General features: G+C 37.0%; 1 protein-coding gene across 3 annotated transcripts in view; it reads left to right on the forward strand.

The window, feature by feature from the left end:
• Positions 1 to 19169, forward strand: part of VMP1 (vacuole membrane protein 1) — a 132206-nt gene that overhangs the window by 49285 nt on the left and 63752 nt on the right. For all 3 annotated transcript variants that reach the window (XM_032615635.1, XM_032615636.1, XM_032615634.1), the window contains exon 6: positions 7150 to 7317. In XM_032615635.1, coding sequence (XP_032471526.1) covers positions 7150 to 7317 — 168 coding nt within the window. The remainder of the gene's footprint in view (positions 1 to 7149; positions 7318 to 19169) is intronic.

The raw sequence follows: 19169 nt of genomic DNA on the forward strand, positions 1-19169 counted from the left end.
AGATTTTGTTTTTTCCTTTCAGCACTTTAGAGAAGTAATTCTATTGTCTTTTGGTCTGTTTCTGATGAGAAGTCCTATCTGTATTTTCCTGTAGATGACTCAGTCATAACTTGGAGATATTGTGGGTTTGGTTCTAGACCACTGCAATAAAACGAATATGGTGATATATAGCAAGTCACACGAATTTTTTGGTTTCCCAGTGCATCTAAAAGTTATGTTTACAATATAATGTACTCTATTAAGTGTCTAAAAAAACAATATATGTACCTTAATTTAAAAATAATGCTGTTGGAAAAATGGTGCCAATAGACTTGCTTGACGCAGGATTGCCAAAACCTTTATAATTTGTAAAAGTCACAATGTCTGCAAAGTGCATTAAAGTGAGGTATGCCTGTAATGTGTTTTTATCGCCTCGGATTGCTTTTAAGACTTTCTTGATATTGCTGAATTATAGAATTTGATTATGATGTGATTATGGTGATTCTCAGCAATTTGATTATGTGTTTTATTTTCTTTATGTTGATCTTGACCTAGGTTTGTTGAATTTCTTAAATCTGTGAATTGATGGATTGATATTTTTCATCAAATCTTGAAAATACTTGACCATCCCTTCCCCAGTGTGTGTGTGTGCGCACACACACACTTTACCCTCTCTTTCTGGGGTTCCAGTTACATGTATATTAGACTGTTTGGTATTATTCCACAGGTTACTGAGGTTCATTTCTTCCATAGCCTTTACTCTCTGTGTCCTTTAGTTCAAATACTTTCTATTGCCTTGTCTTCAAGTTCTCTAATATTTTCTTCTGTGGCATCTAATCTGTTGATTATCCAATGAATTTTCCTATTCGTATATTATATTTTCAGCTCTATAAGTTCCATTTTGGTTTTTTTTATACTTTATATATATATATATATATATTTTTAAAACTAGGTTTATTCAGTGGACTGAATCCAATACACCCTCTACATCTGCTGTTCTTTTTTTTTTTTTTAATTTATTTATTTTATTTTTGGCTGCTTTGGGTCTTCGTTGCTGCGCATGGGCTTTCTCTAGTTGTGACAAGCAGGGGCCACTCCTTGTGGTGCACAGGCTTTTCATTGCGGTGGCCTCTCCTGTCGCAGAGCATGGGCTCTAGGCGCGTGGGCTTCAGTAGTTGTGGCTCGTGGGCTCTAGAGTGCACACTCAGCAGTTGTGGCACATGGGCCTAGTTGCTCCGCGGCATGTGGGATCTTCCCGGACCAGGGCTCGAACCTGTGTCCCTTTCATTGGCAGGTGGATTCTTAACCACTGCACCACCAGGGAAGCCCATTTTGTTTTTTTCTTATACTTTATATTTCTTCCCTCATTGTGTTTATCTTTTCCTTTAAATCAGGGATCAGCAAACTGTTTCTGTAAAGGGCCATATAAGTGTTTTAAACTTCATAGGCCATAGAGTCTTTGTCAGAGTTACTCAGTTTTGCCATTACAGCACAGAATTAGACAGAGATGATATGTAAATAAATATACATGGCTGCATTCTTTGAAACTTTATTTGTAAAACTGGTGGTGGGCTGAATTTGGCCCCTGGGCTGAAGTTTGGCAGTTGTTGCTTTAAATCTTTGAACATATTTATAGTCACTGTTTTTAAGTCCTTGTCTGCTAATTCCATAATCTCTGACATTTCTGGGTCTGTTTCTATTGATTAATGTTTCTCCAGGTTATGTGTCATATTTTCCAAACTGCTTCACATCATATCTAGTTATTCCTTATTGGACGCTGGAGTGTGGTATTAAGTTGTTGATTGTATGGATTTTGTTACCTTCTTTTACAGAGTGTCAATTTTTTGTTTTGGGGGCAGTACCAGTGGATCAACTTGATCTATTTAAGGCTTTTTTAAAAACCCTATTATGGTCTGTCTAGAGTAGCTTTTACTGTAGGCTCTTTCCAAGGTCTTCCCTGAATGTTGAGTCTCTCCACTCTAGCTAGATGAAGTTCAAGTGTTTCCAAGCCCTGTGTGAAGTCTAGGAATTGTTCAGCTTACAACCCTCTATTGTTCTTTTCTCACTAATTGTACTTTGCCTGGCCTTATGAAATCTCATCATAGCATGCAGTGGAGCTTTGTGTGCCAGAGTCTCAAGGGGACCCCCATGCACACATGTAGAGTCCTTTCTCTGCATAGCTTTCTCTTCACTAGTATTCTGCGCCACAGATTTCAACCACTCAGCCCCCGTGAACTCAGATTTTCTTCTCAGTGCAGCAAGACCACCATGCTTTGCTTAGGGTCTTTGTCTTTGGACTATGGACTTTACTGCAGACACAGAATGTGTCTACAAGTGGAAAGCCAGAGTCATCACAAGGCTTCCTCATTTGTATCCCTTCTCTCAGCAGTCAGAAGTATACTGCCTGTGGTACAGTGTCTGAAAAAAATTGTTCCACGTATCCTGTTTAGTTTTCCAGTTGTTTAGTGTAGGAGTGTACGTCTCTACCAGTCGCTTCATGATATGAGGCAGAAAACCCTCAGCCACAGGCCAGAATCTCTAGCCCATATATGTCAATACTTGCATACTCCCATGAGAGCTGGAATGTCCTGCTCAGTACGTTGTGTTATTTTTATGTTTTATAGTGGATCTTTCCAGGTAGACTTTGCTGCTTATACTGTAGCTGTTTGTCTTTATCCCTCATCTCTTCATTTAGTATGGTTTAAATGTGATTCGTTCGTATTTGATACATTGTAGTAGGAATTGTAGGTTTTAGAAAACAGACTTAAAAGGTAGTTTGAATATGTGTAACTTTTAAAATTCTCTTAATCAAAATGCTTGTTTTTTAGTTTTTGTGTTTGGATTTTTCATGTAAACTAATATTTATCTCAGTTAAGTCTGTTATATTTAGGAAACATTAACCTATAATGTTGAAAAGAACTTGTGAGGTTTCCTATCAGTTAACACAGTCTAAACTAAAATGTCAAGGTACAGGTTAAATGGGCTCTTGAGAATGAACAAAGGACAAGAAGCTGAGTTATTCATGTTCATTTTGTCTGGGAACCACCACATCTGCCTCTAAGGCTGAGTAATCATGACCTATTAGTGTGGTTATGGAAAGTATATATCAGTTTAACTGTGTGAACCATCCTTTCTTTAGGGAAAATATTCTCATCAGATTGCTGAAAATTTCCCTTTTTAGAACATTTAAAATTAAAACTATGAATCAGTCTTTTATCTTGTTGGATAACCTGTTTAATCTGTTGGGGTGCATATTTTATTCTTGTTTCTGGAATAGAAATGTAGGTTTTTCCTTCCTATATAATCCCAGAAATCTTATAATTTTAGTGTCTAGGACGGTTCAATTTTTTTTCACCTAGAGTTCATTTCTAGAGGACAGTTGTAGGGATATCATGGACAGACTCTTGAATTTCTTTTGTTTTGCCTAGTAGTATCACATTTCTCTTTTGTGTTTTCAAACAGTAAATGTGGAAGTTACGGGGGTTTTTAAAAAATATTTATTTTCTTTATTTTTTTTGGCTGTGATGGGTCTTAGTTGTGGCACGCAGGATCTTCATTGAGGCACACAGGATCTTTCGTTGCAGCATGTGGACTTCTGTCTAGTTGTGGCACACAGGCTCCAGGGCACGTAGGCTCTGTAGTTGTGGCGCGCAGGCTTCAGAGCACATGGGCGCTGTAATTTTGCAGCAGGTGGGCTCTCTCATTGAGGCACACAAGCTCAGTAGTTGTGGTGTGTGGGCTTAGTTGCCCCGCAGCATGTGGGATCTTAGTTCCCTGACCAGCGATCGAACCTGTATCCCCTGCATTTGAAGGCGGATTCTTTACCACTGGGCTGCCAGGGAATTCCCCCCCACCCTTTTTTAAATTGCATCTGATGTTAGCTGTAAGTAAGTGTATAGTGAGAAATTTTTCACTAATTGTTTAGTTACTCTGAATTCTACAAACTTTAAACTTGGGTTTGTGTGTGTGTGTAGGATCACAAAATAATTCTTTTTTCTTTAACTGAAATCTCTTTTGTGCACATAATATTCAAAGAAACAGTTGTAGATTTCATGGTTAATCACAATTTTTCAATAAAAGTTCCTTTTTTAGAGATTCTATAATCATTTTTTAAACTTATTATCACTATTTATTGATTTCTATGAATTAAAATTCAAGAAAAAGATGAACAGACTAAAAATTCACATAAATTTTTTTTTTTGGTCCAGAAGAAAACCTTATAGTTAATTGAGTCAGTGCTAAGTGTAGGATTTCATTTTTTAGATTTTTATTTGAACACAAAATGCAACTGTATTTAAGGAGAAATGTAGCTTAGATTTATGAATGTCTTTCTTTTTCGTATTAACATGCAACAGAAAAATTTGTTTAATGTCACCTTTTATCTGGATAGCAGTAGGAGTTCTTTAATGTTTTATTTCCATCACTACATCTTATGCACTTTGTCTTTGAGCCACAAATTCTTTCACCATGTGGTTTAAAAAGACTTTCTTATGGGCTTCCCTGGTGGCACAGTGGTTGAGAGTCCTCCTGCCGATGCAGGGGACACGGGTTTGTGCCCCAGTCTGGGAAGATCCCACATGCCGTGGAGCGGCTAGACCCGTGAGCTATGGCCGCTGAGCCTGTGCATCTGGAGCCTGTGCTCCGCAACGGGAGAGGCCACAACAGTGAGAGGCCCGCATACTGCAAAAAATAAATAAATAAATAAAAAGGTTTTCTTATATCCAAAGATCACTTACTGTATATCTATATATACATACATATGTATGTGTGTGTATATAATTTTATTCTACAAATACAGTACTTTTGTTCATAACAGCTAATGGCTAATACTTTTTGAGGGCTTATTATATGCCCAGCACTGTTCTAAGCCTAGTACTTTATACGTGTGTTACAGTAACATGTTAAGAATATCCAACTTCTAGAGTTTACACTTCATGAGAACTTTGGAAATTAGCAATAGATTTTATTGACATCTTGATTATGTTAGGGGTTTTTGAATTTTGGAGCTAGATAAAAACATAAGATGAATCTAATTCTTTTGCCTTGCAGAAGAGTAGCTTGAGGTCCAGAAAGGTTAAGTGACTTGTCTGAGTTTGCTTATTTTCTGACACCTAATAGCCTATTAGAACCTAACCTATTTGAAACTCTAAAGGAGCTTGTTTAAAACATACAGGTTGGGGGGCTTCCCTGGTTGCACAGTGGTTAAGAATCTGTCTGCCAATGCAGGGGACACGGGTTCGAGCCCTGGTCCGGGAAGATCCCACGTGCTGCAGAGCAACTAAGCCCATGTGCCACAACTGCTGAGCCTGTGCTCTAGAGCCCGCAAGCCCATGTGCCGCAACTGCTGAAGCCGGCGCGCCTAGAGCCCATGCTCCGCAACAAGACAAGCCACCTCAATGAGAAGCCTGCACTCAGCAACAAAGACCCAACGCAACCAAAAATAAAAATAAATAAATTTTTAAAAAAATCAATTAGTTAAAATAAATAAATACATAAAACATACAGGTTGGGAATTCCCTGATGGTCCAGTGGTAAAGAATCTGCCTTAAAATGCAGAGATGCAGGTTTGATTCCTGGTCAGGGAACTGGGATTCCACATGCCTCAGGGCAACTAAGTCTGCACGCCACAACTACTAAAGCTTACATGCCTCAACTAGAGAGCCTGCGTGCCCGCAAACTACAGAGCCCACATGCTCTGGAGCCCGCGTGCCACAATTACAGAGCCCAGGCACCCTGAAAGCCTGTGCGCCACAACTAGAGAGAAGCCTGCGTGCCACAGCGAAAGATCCTGAAAGATCCCGCATGCCTCAACGAAGATCCTGCATGCCGCAACTAAGACTCGATGCAGCCTAAAATAAAACAAATAATAAATAAATCTTAAAAAAAAAACCCTGAATCTTAAAAAATAATAAAAATAAAATAAAACATACAGGTTCCCATGTCCATCTATTGAATCAACTTATGCTTAGGGGACGCTGAAATTTATATTTTTAACAAAGTCCATAGTTGATTCTTATGCAGACACCTCGTCATGGCATACATGTTAATTTGGAAACCACTGTGTTTAAACCTTTATCACACATCTAAATGTTAATTCATTTTAATCTATATGATTATTATTAATTTGTAATATTTCTAAATAAAGGTACAAAGCAGCCCAAAAGCTTCCATAGAAAAAATTAGTTTAAAAGAAAAACTAACTGATACTGATTCCACAGTTTTATTTTTGTTTTGGGATGTCAGTGGGAAAGATAAGTGATGTAATTACTTCATCAACTTTTTTTTTTTGAAGTATAGTTAATTTACAATGTTGTGTTAGTTTCAAGTGTATAGCAAAGTGATTCAGTTATATATGTGTGTGTGTGTGTGTGTGTGTATATATATATATATATATATATATATATATATATATACTTTTTCAGATTCTCTTCCATTTTAGGTCATTGCAAGATACTTAGTAGAGTTTCCTGTGCAATACAGTAGGTCCTTGGTTACCGATTTTATATGTAGTAGTGTGTATCTGCTAATCCCAAACTCCTAATTTCCCACCCCCACCCCCACTGTCCCCTTTGGTAACCGTAAGTTTGTTTTCTATGTCTGCATCAACTGTTTTTTAAGTAAGGACAAAATATAGTATTCTCAAATTATGCCTAAAGGAATAGGGGCACAGGAGGTTTTTATCACAGGGGATGGCATTCTTACAAAAGAGATATGTGGATAAATAAAATAAGAATCAAGACAGAAATCATATGGTTTCCAGGGTCTAGTGTTGGGGGAAGGAGATTGACTACAAAAGGACACAAGAGAACTTTTTGCAGTGACGGGACTGTTCTGTACCTTTATCTTGATAGGTTATGGTTATACGACTGAATGTAATTGTCAAAGCTTATTGAACTACTGACCTAAAAAAATGGCTCTTACTATATGTAAATTATACCTGAGTAGATTTGAAATTGGTTTTTAAGAAAGCAAACCATAAGAGATTCTGGAAAGGATTATTTTTTCAAATTATCAGTTGCATCTTGAAGTATTAGGTAGATTCTTGTTCTTTAAAAGCTAGCATTTTTCTATTAATATAGAGTGATTAAGGTACCATTAAAATAACATGTCTATTAATAATTGCTTTCTCTTTAATATTTCTCATCAGAGATTTCTCATATTTTTTTGTAGGGTCCACATATAGCTTCAGTTACATTAGCTGCTTATGAATGCAATTCAGTTAATTTCCCTGAACCACCCTATCCTGATCAGATTATTTGTCCAGATGAAGAGGGCACTGAAGGAACCATTTCTTTATGGAGCATCATCTCAAAAGTTAGGATTGAGGCCTGCATGTGGGTAAGATGTCCATTTTCATATTTGTTCAAAATTAACCTCACTGTCCTGATTCTTTGTACCTCATTGAAATTGAAGCCAGACATATACCAAGTCAGTAGATAATTAATTCATAAAGTTACCAGCTTCCTAGCTTCCATGTAAAAGAAACCTTTAGAGCTTCTCCTGTTCATGAATAACATTCAGAAGGAAGGCAGGAAACCTTAGGTACCAGGAAGCATTGATACCAAGTAGACAATAGCAGGGAAAAGGAGTATAGATGGTGCAACTATACTACTTTGTAAAGTTTTACTAACGTTTATAAAACTTGATAAACACATAGCAAATGGTTATATATCAGTCCAAATTAGGTAAGTATTATATGTCTCTCTCCTAGATTTAAATACTCTGTGTTTATTCTTAGAAGACTCATTTCATTTTCTGAGTTGTTGTAATACTAAAGTAAGGTCAGACATTTCTTAATAAACTAAGCTTTACTGCATTGGAGGTATCAGACTATATGGTGACCTTACTTTCAGAAGTTCCAATTATTCTTTTTATGGCTTGCTTAATATATTTTGGGAAATTTTGGACTACATGATCAGTGGTAGATGTATTTTAATCTGCATATCCACACAAAGCATTTTTATATGCTTAAGTTCATTCACATGTATATCATTGAGGAATAGTTCATTTGCTAAAGACTTCCTGTTACCATTTGAATTATTTTTTAATTCATCATTTGGAATCACTAAGTTTTATGTTCCCTGTAACTTTTTTTCCCCTAACAGTTTCTTATAAAATGAAAAATGTGGAACACATCACTTAAAACTCTTAATTAAAATTAACGTGAATAGAATGCCCACAGAAGAGGCAGAGTTTTCAAACACATTCAAGCGTTTATGTCGTGTTTTAAAAGAATGAAAAGGGAAATGCCATATATTGAATTTGCTGAATATGAAAGACAGGAAAAATTGTCATATTTCCTGTTACTCTTTTATAAATGCTGGAAACAAATTCATTATACTAGTTGCATATGTATTATAAATTTTACCACATTAGTCTTTTTTTTTTTAACATCTTTATTAGAGTATAATTGCTTTACAATGGTGTGTTAGTTTCTGCTTTACACATTTGTCTTTTGATGAAAAGCTATTAATAAGATAACTAGATATTCGGAACATGCTAGAAAAGGAGTATGTATATAGCCTTCAATTTTCTGTTGTTCTTTCAAAAGTGATTTATGTGGCTAGATTAACACTAATGCCAACAAAGAAAATTTTTCATCCCAGCTGGCAGTGATAACTGCTTCTTCCAAAGTGCATATTGTCTGAAGCACTCATTTGGCCTGGCTCCATGCATGCCTCAAATTAGTTAAATTGGCTGGTGTAGTGGCTTACTTCCCCAAATAAACTTTAAGCTCCTCAAAAAATTCAGACTCTACCTTTAATTTATTACTCACAGCAATCAGCATTAGGCTTTGCTCATAGTTCAAGAATACCAGTAGGGCTTCCCTGGTGACGCAGTGGTTGAGAGTCCGCCCGCCGACGCAGGGGACACGGGTTCGTGCCCCGGTCCAGGAAGATCCCACATGCTGCAGAGCGGCTAGGCCCGTGAGCCATGGCGGCTGAACCTGCGGGTCCGGAGCCTGTGCTCCGCAACGGGAGAGGCCACAACAGTGAGAGGCCCGCATACCGGAAAAAAAAAGAATACCAATAAATACTGATTGTCTGAATGTTTGTTTGTTCTTCATATTCCCTTCTTTGAAACTGTCTTTTGTTATGTAAAAAAGGTAGCACATATCAAGTTCTGCTTAAATTCGTTCCTTTTGTTTTCACCATTTACAAAGAGTCCTTTCATCAAAGGATGCTGGGAAAACTGAATATCCACATGCAAAAGAGAGAGGTTGGATCCTTATCTTACACCATATGTAAAAATTAACTCAAAATTCATCAAAGACCTAAACTTAAGAGTTAAAACTATAAGACACTTAGAAGAAAATATAGAAACAAATCTGCCTGGTGATTTGGCAGTGGTTCTTAAATAAGACATCGAAAGCAGAGGCAACCAAAGAAAAAAATAAATAAATTGAACTTAGCTAAAATTAAAACTTCTTGTACATCAAAGGACACACTATCAAGAGAGTTAAAAGACAACCCACAAAAAGGGAGAAAATGTTTAAAAGTCATATATCAGATAAGGGTTTAATATTCAGTATGTTTAAAGAACTACACAACTCAACAACAAAAAGACAAACAACCCAATTAAAAAATGGGCAAAGGATTTGAATAAACATTTCTCCAAGGAAGACATACATATGGCCAATAAGTGCACAGAAAGATTCTCAATATCATTAGTTATTGGGGAAATGCAAATCCAAACCAGAAGGAAATACCTCTTCACACAGATTAGGATGGCTATTATTTTTTTAGAAAACAAAAAATAACAAGTGTTGGTGAAGATGTGGAGAAATTGGAACCCTCATAGATTGCTGGTGGGAATGTAAAGTGATTTAGTTGCTGTGGAAAAGAGTTTGGTGGTTTCTCAAAAATGTAAACATACATTTACTATGTGACCCTCCTCTAATTCCATTCCTACGTAAATACCCAAAAGAACTGAAAACTGGGACTCTAATATGTACAGAAACTTGTAGTTCATTGTTCAGCAACATTATTCACATTATCAGAAAGGTGGAAACAATCCAAGTGTCTCTTAACAGATAAATGGATAAACAAAGAGTATTATATACACATAATAGAATACTATTCAGCCATAAAAAGGAATGAAGTTCTTATACATGCTGCAATATAGATGAACCTAGAAAAACATTATGGTAAATGAAATAAGCCAGACATAGAAAGACAGATATTGTATGATTCCACTTATTTGAGCTATCTAGACAATTCAGATTCATAGAGACAAAAAGTAGGTTTGAGGTTACCAGGGTTGTGGGGAATGAGAAGTTAATGTTTAATGGGTATAGAGTTTCCATTTGGGTGAAGAAAAATATTGAAAATATAATGATGATGGTTGCACAACATTGTGAATACAACTAATGCCACTAAATTTTATATTTAAAAATGGTTAACTGGGATACACTCATAAAAAGTCAATACTGGGACTTCCCTGGTGGTCCAGCAGTTAAGACTCCACTGTGTTCCCAATGCAGGGGGCCCGGGTTCGATCCCTGGTCTGGAAACTAGATCCCGCACACCACAACTAAAGACCTGGCACAGCCAAATAAATAAATAAATGTTAAAAAAAAAAAAAAAAGTCAATACTACTGAAGTTGAGAAATGTTGATTTAGAGTGTATTGGCCTTGATTCTTATATCTTACCCTTTCATAAAATTGATCCCATTTGTGTTCACATCCATATATTTTTTTTTCAGGGGAATATCTTGCTTGATTAAAAACTGTTATGTTATTTAAAATTTTTACCTAATTTGTACTTTACGAAGTAAAATATCTTTACAGACTTCACTATCATTATAAATATAGTAAATCAGTAAAATCATTAAAATACATAGTACCTCCAATTATAAGATAAAGACCAGGGTCAACCTCAGTTTCAACTTGTTCACATAAGTCTTTGGAGCCCATTAAGATGAATTGTTTGGTGCTGCTGATAAGTAGGTTACCTTTTTTCAGTTTTTATCTTTTTCACCTTTCACAATTTGACTATATCACTAGTGTAAGGCTTCACAAATTTTCTTTTCAGTTATAAATTCCAATAATAGTTATTAAACCTCCAAGCATTGGAGATTCAGAGTGAGCAAAACTTAACAGTCTCTACCCTCATGGAGCTTTACATTCTAGTGAGGGAAATAATTATGGAAAAATATATATATAAGTATTGTTGAAAAATTATATATATAAATATTTAAACAAATTGAGATAACTGCTATGAAGGAGAAATTTATTGCATAACACAAAAATGTTTTCCTAGTCTGTGATTCAGGGAAGGTTTCCTTGAAATAGCAGTGTTTCAATGGATATCTAAGGCTAATAAGGAGTACAGTGAGGAGGCAGGATGGTGGCAGGGCAGAGGAGAGGAAGCATGTGTGATGACTTTCAGATAGAGAACATCACCTTTTTTTTTTTTTTAACATCTTTATTGGAGTGTAATTGCTTTACAATGGTGTGTTAGTTTCTGCTTTATAACAAAGTGAATCCGTTATACATATACATATGTCCCCATACCTCTTCCCTCTTGCATCTCCTTCCCTCCCACCCTCCCTATCCCACCCCTCTACGTGGTCAAAAGGCACTGAGCTGATCTCCCTGTGCTATGCAGCTACTTCCCACTAGCTATCTATTTTACGTTTGGTAGTGTTTATATGTCCATGCCACTCTCTCACTTTGTCCCAGCTTCCCCTTCCCCTTCCCCGTATCCTCAAGTCCATTCTCTAGTAGATCTGCATCTTTATTCCCGTCTTGCCCCTAGGTTCTTCTGACCTTTTTTTTTTTTTAGATTCCATATATACGTGTTAGCATACAGTATTTGTTTTTCTCTTTCTGACTTAGTTCACTCTGTATGACAGTCTGTAGGTCCATCCACCTCACTACAAATAACTCAGTTTCGTTCCTTTTTATGGCTGAGTGATATTCCATTGTATATATGTGCCACATCTTCTTTATCCATTCATCTGTCGATGGGCACTTAGGTTGCTTCCATGTCCTAGCTATTGTAAATAGAGCTGCAATGAACATTGTGGTACATGACTCTTTTTGTTGTTGTCCATTTTATTGCCATATAGTTGCTTGTAGTAATCTCTCAGGGTATATGCCCAGTAGTGGGATTGCTAGGTGGTATGGTAGTTCTATTTTTACTTTTTTAAGGAACCTCCATACTGTTCTCCATAGTGGCTGTATCAATTTACATTCCCACCAACAGTGCACGAGGGTTCCCTTTTCTCCACACCATTTCCAGCAATTATTGTTTGTACATTTTTTGATGATGGCCATTCTGACCAGTGTGAGATGATACCTCATCGTAGGTTTTTTTTGTTTGTTTGTTTGTTTTTGCAGTATGCGGGCCTCTCACTGTTGTGGCCTCTCCTGTTGCGGAGCACAGGCTCCAGACACACAGGCTCAGCGGCCATGGCTCACGGGCCTAGCCACTCCGTGGCATGTGGGATCTTCCCAGACCGGGGCATGAACCCGTGTCCTGTGCATTGGCAGGCGGACTCTCAACCACTGTGCCACCAGGGAAGCCCCCTCACTGTAGTTTTGATTTGCATTTCTCTAATGATTAATGATGTTGAGCATTCTTTCATGTGTTTGTTAGCAATCTGTATATCTTCTTTGGAGAAATGTCTGTTTAGGTCTTCTGCCCAGTTTTGGACTGGGTTGTTTGTTTTTTTTGATATTGAGTTGCATGAGCTGCTTGTAAATTTTGGAGATTAATCCTTTGTCAGTTGCTTCATTTGCAAACATTTTCTCCCATTCTGAGGGTTGACTTTTCGTCTTGCTTATGCTTTCCTTTGCTGTGCAAAAGCTTTTACGTTTCATTAGGTCCCATTTGTTTATTTTTGGTTTTATTTCCATTTCTCTAGGAGGTGGGTCAAAAAGGATCTCGCTGTGATTTATGTCATAGACTGTTCTGCCTTTGTTTTCCTCTAAGAGTTTGATAGTGTCCAGTCTTACATTTAGGTCTTTAATCCATTTTGAGTTTATTTTAGTGTATGGTGTTAGGGAGTGTTCTAATTTCATTCTTTTACATGTAGCTGTCCAGTTTTCCCAGCACCACTTATTGAAGAGGCTGTCTTTCCTCCGCTGTATATTCTTGCCTCCTTTATCAAAGATAAGGTGACTATATGTGCATGGGTTTATCTCTGGTCTTTCTATCCTGTTCCATTGATCTACATTTCTGTTTCTGTGCCAGTACCATACTGTCTTGATTACGGTACCTTTGTAGTATAGCCTGAAGTCAGGGAGACTGATCCTCCAGCTCCGTTTTTCTTTCTCAACGTGCTTTGGCTCTTCGGGGTCTTTTGTGTTTCCATACAAATTGTGAAATTTTTTGTTCTAGTTCTGTGAAAAATGCCATTGGTAGCTTGATAGAGATTGCATTGAATCTGTAGATTGCTTTGGGTAGTAGAGTCATTTTCACAATGTTGATTCTTCCAATCCAAGAACATGGTATATCTCCATCTATTTATATCATCTTTAATTTCTTTCATCAGCGTCTTATAATTTTCTGCATACAGGTCTTTTGTCTCCTTAGGTAGGTTTATTCCTAGATATTTTATTCTTTTTGTAGCAATGGTAAATGGGAGTGTTTTCTTAATTTCACTTTCAGATTTTTCATCATTAGTGTATAGGAATGCAAGAGATTTCTGTGCATTCATTTTGTATCCTGCTACTTTACCAAATTCATTGATTAGCTCTAGTGGTTTTCTGGTAGCATCTTTAGGATTCTCTACGTATAGTATCATGTCATCTGCAAACAGTGACAGCTTTACTTCTTCTTTTCCGATTTGGATTCCTTTCATTTTTTTTTCTTCTTTGAATGCTGTGGCTAAAACTTCCCAAACTATGTTGAATAATAGTGGTGAGAGTGGGCAACCTTGTCTTGTTCCTGATCTTAGTGGAAATGCTTTCAGTTTTTTACCATTGAGGATGATGTTGGCTGTGGGTTTGTCATATATGGCCTTTATTATGTTGAGGATTGTTCCCTCTATGCCTACTTTGTGGAGGGTTTTTATCATAAATGGGTGTTGAATTTTGTTGAAAGCTTTCTCTGCATCTATTGAGATGATCATATGATTTTTCTCCCTCAATTTGTTGATATGATATATTACATTGATTGATTTGCGTATATTGAAGAAGCCTTGCATTCCTGGGATAAACCCCACTTGATCATAGTGTATGATCCTTCTAATGTGCTGTTGGATTCTGTTTGCTAGTATTTTGTTGAGGATATTTTTATCTGTGTTCATCAGTGATATTGGCCTGTAATTTTCTTTCTTTGTGATATCTTTGTCTGGTTTTGGTATCAGGGTGATGGTGGCCTCATAGAATGAGTTTGGGAGTGTTCCTCCCTCTGCTATATTTTGGAAGAGTTTGAGAAGGGTAGGTGTTAGCTCTTCTGTAAATGTTTGATAGAATTCACCTGTGAAGTCATCTGGTCCTGGGCTTTTGTTTGTTGGAAGATTTTTAATCACAGTTTCAATTTCAGTGCTTGTGATTGGTCTGTTCATATTTTCTGTTTCTTCCTGGTTCAGTCTCAGAAGGTTGTGCGTTTCTAAGAATTTGTCCATTTCTTGCAGGTTGTCCATTTTACTGGCATATAGTTGCTTGTAGTAATCTCTCATGATCCTCTGTATTTCTGCCATGTCAGTTGTTACTTCTCCTTTTTCATTTCTAATTCTATTGATTTGAGTCTTCTCCCTTTTCTTCTTGATGAGTCTGGCTAATGGTTTATCAATTTTGTTTATCTTCTCAAAGAACCAGATTTTACTTTTATTGATCTTTGCTATCATTTCCTTCATTTCTTTTCGATTTATTTGTGATCTAATCTTTATGATTTCTTTTCTTCTGTTAACTTTGGGGTTTTTTTGTTCTTCTTTCTGTAATTGCTTTAGGTGTAAGGTTACGTTGTTTATTTGAGATGTTTCTTGTTTCTTAAGGTAGGATTGTATTGCTATAAACTTCCCTCTTAGAACTGCTTTTGCTGCATCCATAGGTTTTGGATCGTCGTGTTTTCATTGTCATTTGTTTCTAGGTATTTTTTGATTTCCTCTTTGATTTCTTCAGTGATCTCTTGGTTATTAAGTAGTGTGTTGTTTAGCCTCCATGTGTTTGTATTTCGTACAGATTTTTTCCTGTAATTGATATCTAGTCTCATAGCGTTGTGGTCCGAAAAGATACTTGATATAATTTCAGTTTTCTTAAATTTACCAAGGCTTGATTTGTGACCCAAGATATGATCTATCCTGAAGAATGTTCCATGAGCACTTGAGAAGAATATGTATTCTGTTGTTTTTGGATGGAATGTCCTATAAATATCAATTAAGTCCATCTTGTTTAATGTATCATTTAAAGCTTGTGTTTTCTTATTTATTTTCATTTTGGATGATCTGTCCATTGGTGCAAATGGGGTGTTAAAGTCCTCTGCTATGATTGTGTTACTGTTGATTTCCCCTTTTATGGCTGTTAGTACTTGCCTTATGTATTGAGGTGCTCCTATGTTGGGTGCATAGATATTTACAATTGTTATATCTTCTTCTTGGATTGATCCCTTGATCATTATGTACTGTCCTTCTTTGTCTCTTGTAATAGTCTTTGTTTTAAAGTCTATTTTGTCTTACATGAGAATTGCTACTCCAGCTTTCTTTTGATATCTGTTTGCATGGGATATCTTTTTCCATCCCCTCACTTTCAGTCTTTATGTGTTCCTAGGTCTGAAGTGGGTTTCTTATAGACAGCATATATACGGTCTTGTTTTTGTATCCATTCAGCCAATCTATGTCTTTTGGTTGGAGCATTTAATCCATTTACATTTAAGGTAATTATCGATATATATGTGCCTATTACCATTTTCTGTTGTTTGGGGTTTATTATTGTAGGTCTTTTCCTTCTCTTGTGTTTCCTGCCCAGAGAAGTTCTTTAGCATTTGTTGTAAAGCTGGTTTGGTGGTGCTGAATTCTCTTAGCTTTTGCTTGTTTGTAAAGGTTTTAATTTCTCCGTCAAATCTGAATGAGATCCTTGCTGGGTAGAGTAATCTTGGTTGTAGGTTTTTCCCTTTCATCACTTTAAATATGTCCTGCCACTCCCTTCTGCCTGCAGAGTTTCTGCTGAAAGATCAGCTGTTAACCTTATGGGGATTTCCTTATGTGTTATTTGTTGTTTTTCCCTTGCTGCTTTTAATATTTGTTCTTTGTATTTAATTTTTGATAGTTTAATTTGTGTCTTGGCCTGTTTCTCCTTGGATTTATCCTGTATGGGACTCTCTGGGCTTCCTGGACTTGATTAACTATTTTCTTTCCCATATTAGGGAAGTTTTCAACTCTAGTCTCTTTAAATATTTTCTCAGTCCCTTTCTTTTTCTCTTCTTCTTCTGGGACCCCTGAAATTCGAATGTTGGTGCGTTTAATGTTGTCCCAGGGGTCTCTGAGACTGTCCTCAATTCTTTTCATTCTTTTTTCTTTGTTCTTCTCTGCAGTAGTTATTTCCACTATTTTATCTTTCAGGTCACTTATCCGCTCTTCTGCCTCCGTTTTTCCGCTATTGATCCCTTGTAGAGAATTTCTAATTTCGTTTATTGTGTTGTTCATCACTGTTTGTTTGCTCTTTAGTTCTTCTAGGTCCTTGTTAAACGTTTCTTTTATTTTCTGCATTCTGTTTCCAAGATTTTGCATCATTTTTACTATCATTATTCTGAATTGTTTTTCAGGTAGACTGCCTATTTCTTCTTCATTTGTTAGGTCTGGTGGGTTTTTAGAACATCACCTTTTAAGCTCATTTATTTTCTTTTTTTTTTAAAGACTTCTTTTATTATTTATTTATTTTATTTATTTTTGGCTGTGTTGGTTCTTAGTTGCGGCACGCAGGATCTTTTGTTGAGGCATGCAGGCTCTTCGTTGCGGTACGCGGGCTTCTCTCTAGTTGTAGCATTGGGTTTTCTCTTCTCTAGTTGTGGCACGCAGGCTCCAGGGCATGTGGGATCTGCAGTTGTGGCTTGTCGGTTCCAGATCACATGGGCTGTGTAGTTGTGGCACACAGGCTTAGTTTCCCCTCAAGATGTGGGATCTTAGTTCCCTGAGCAGGGATCAAACCCATGTCTCCTGCATTATAATGCGGATTCTTTACCATTGGACTACCAGGGAAGTCCCTAAACTCAATTATTTGTTAAGTTCATGGTTTTGTTTTTTGGGAGTTTTTTTCCTATTGTGGTAAAATGTACATAACATAGTTTACCATTTAATCATGTTTAAGTGCACAATTTACTGGCATTAAGTACATTCACAGTGTTGTGTAACCATCACCAATATCTACTTCCAGAACTTTCCTGTCATCCACAAACAGAAACTCTGTACCCATTAAACAATAACTCCTCATTCCCTCCTCTCCCCAGCCCCTGGGGAGAGAGTAACCTCTTGACTTTCTGCCTCTGTGAATTTGCCTATTCTTGATATCCAGTATAAATGGAATCATACAGTATCTGTCCATTTGTGTCTGGCTTATTTCACCTAGCATAATGTTTTCAAGTTTCATCTATGTTGTAGCATGTATCAGAACGTCATTCCTTTCTGAAGTCATTTTAAAACTGACCTTAAGGGAAACTGGAAGCACATTTTATCTCTTTTTTCGTTTGTAAAACAATCTGCTAATTTTACTAGAATTGGTATAATTGTGGGGTTTTTTTGTTTTGTTTTTTTGCGGTTCGCGGGCCTCTCACTGCTGTGGCTTCTCCCGTTGTGGAGCACAGGCTCCGGACGCACAGGCTCAGCGGCCATGGCTCACAGGCCCAGCCGCTCCGCGGCATGTGGGATCTTCCCAGACCGGGGCACGAACCCGTGTCCCCTGCATCGGCAGGTGGAATCTCAACCACTGCGCCACCAGGGAAGCCCGGTATAATTGTTTTTTAAACGTTGCTGTAAAAGCCTTGAATTTCTCAGTGGTTCCAAGTTACCCTCCAAACTTTGGCTTCTAACCTCTGTTTCATGTTTGCAGTTGGAATATTTAATAGAAAATGGTTTTGTTTTCAAAGATTATTAACACACTGATAATACCAAACTACTGTAATTTCTGAGTAGTCAGCATGTGTAAAATTTTCTACTCCCCAGATTTTTACCGTTAAACTTACAGTTCATAACATAGAAAAGCAAGGTGCTGGTGATTTACCTATGAATCCAGTTGACAAAACTTTTGAAAGCACAAAAATTTAGGATTTTTGTCCTCCCCAAAATCTTTTTTTTTTTTTTGCGGTACGCAGGCCTCTCAATGTTGTGGCCTCTCCCGTTGCGGCCTCTCCCGTTGCGGAGCACAGGCTTTGGACGCGCAGGCTCAGTGACCATGGCTCACGGGCTCAGCCGCTTCGTGGCATGTGGGATCTTCCCGGACCAGGGCACGAACCCGTGTCCCCTGCATCGGCAGGCGGACTCGCAACCACTGCGCCACCAGGGAAGCCCTCCCCAAAATCTTTTAATAAAATTGACACTCCAGTAAGATATTATGTTTCTCTATTGGTTTTGCATATTTTGTGCATATTAAACTCTTCTCCAATTCAAGAAGCAAGGACTTCAGGGTAATAAATTGATATGCGTGGACAGTTTTTAGAAGAGCTTTCTGAATTATTGCTTGACTAAATACCATTTGTCTTTCTTTTGCAATAAGGAAGCCAGTCATTTCTTCCCCTTAATTAAACTTGGGCTGACAGCTTTTAGTGTTCCACAATTTAGTTTTGTTTTTTTTATGTTGATTTTGCAAGAATTATAAAATTGTTTTGTAAGAATCATGAAATTATGGGACTTCAGTATCTCATTTGAGATAACTGACTAAACAAACTTCTGTATCTGGAATATAATGTGTCTTAAGGGGACCTGTCTGGATGACTATATTTCCTTTATATTTATATGCATAAAAATTAGAACACTGGCTCATGATCACCATTCTTACTCCTTGCTAATATGGGAAAACATGGACAGAATTAAAATATAACAATGAATATGGTCAACTAAGTATGATACAGTATGTAGCTCTTGATTTCATTTCAATCCATTAGTACTTCCTTTTTAACTTAGGGAAACTTGTCATGAGTTTGAATCATATGATTGCTTTCAGAACTATTGAACATTTGACTTAACATGTTTTAAGAGAAGTTTATGTTTTGACTAAAATGTTGCAATTAACTTTTCTTCCTACTTTCTG

Source organism: Phocoena sinus, chromosome 20 (assembly GCF_008692025.1).
Source record: "Phocoena sinus isolate mPhoSin1 chromosome 20, mPhoSin1.pri, whole genome shotgun sequence".
In the NCBI taxonomy this organism is placed as follows: domain Eukaryota; kingdom Metazoa; phylum Chordata; class Mammalia; order Artiodactyla; family Phocoenidae; genus Phocoena; species Phocoena sinus.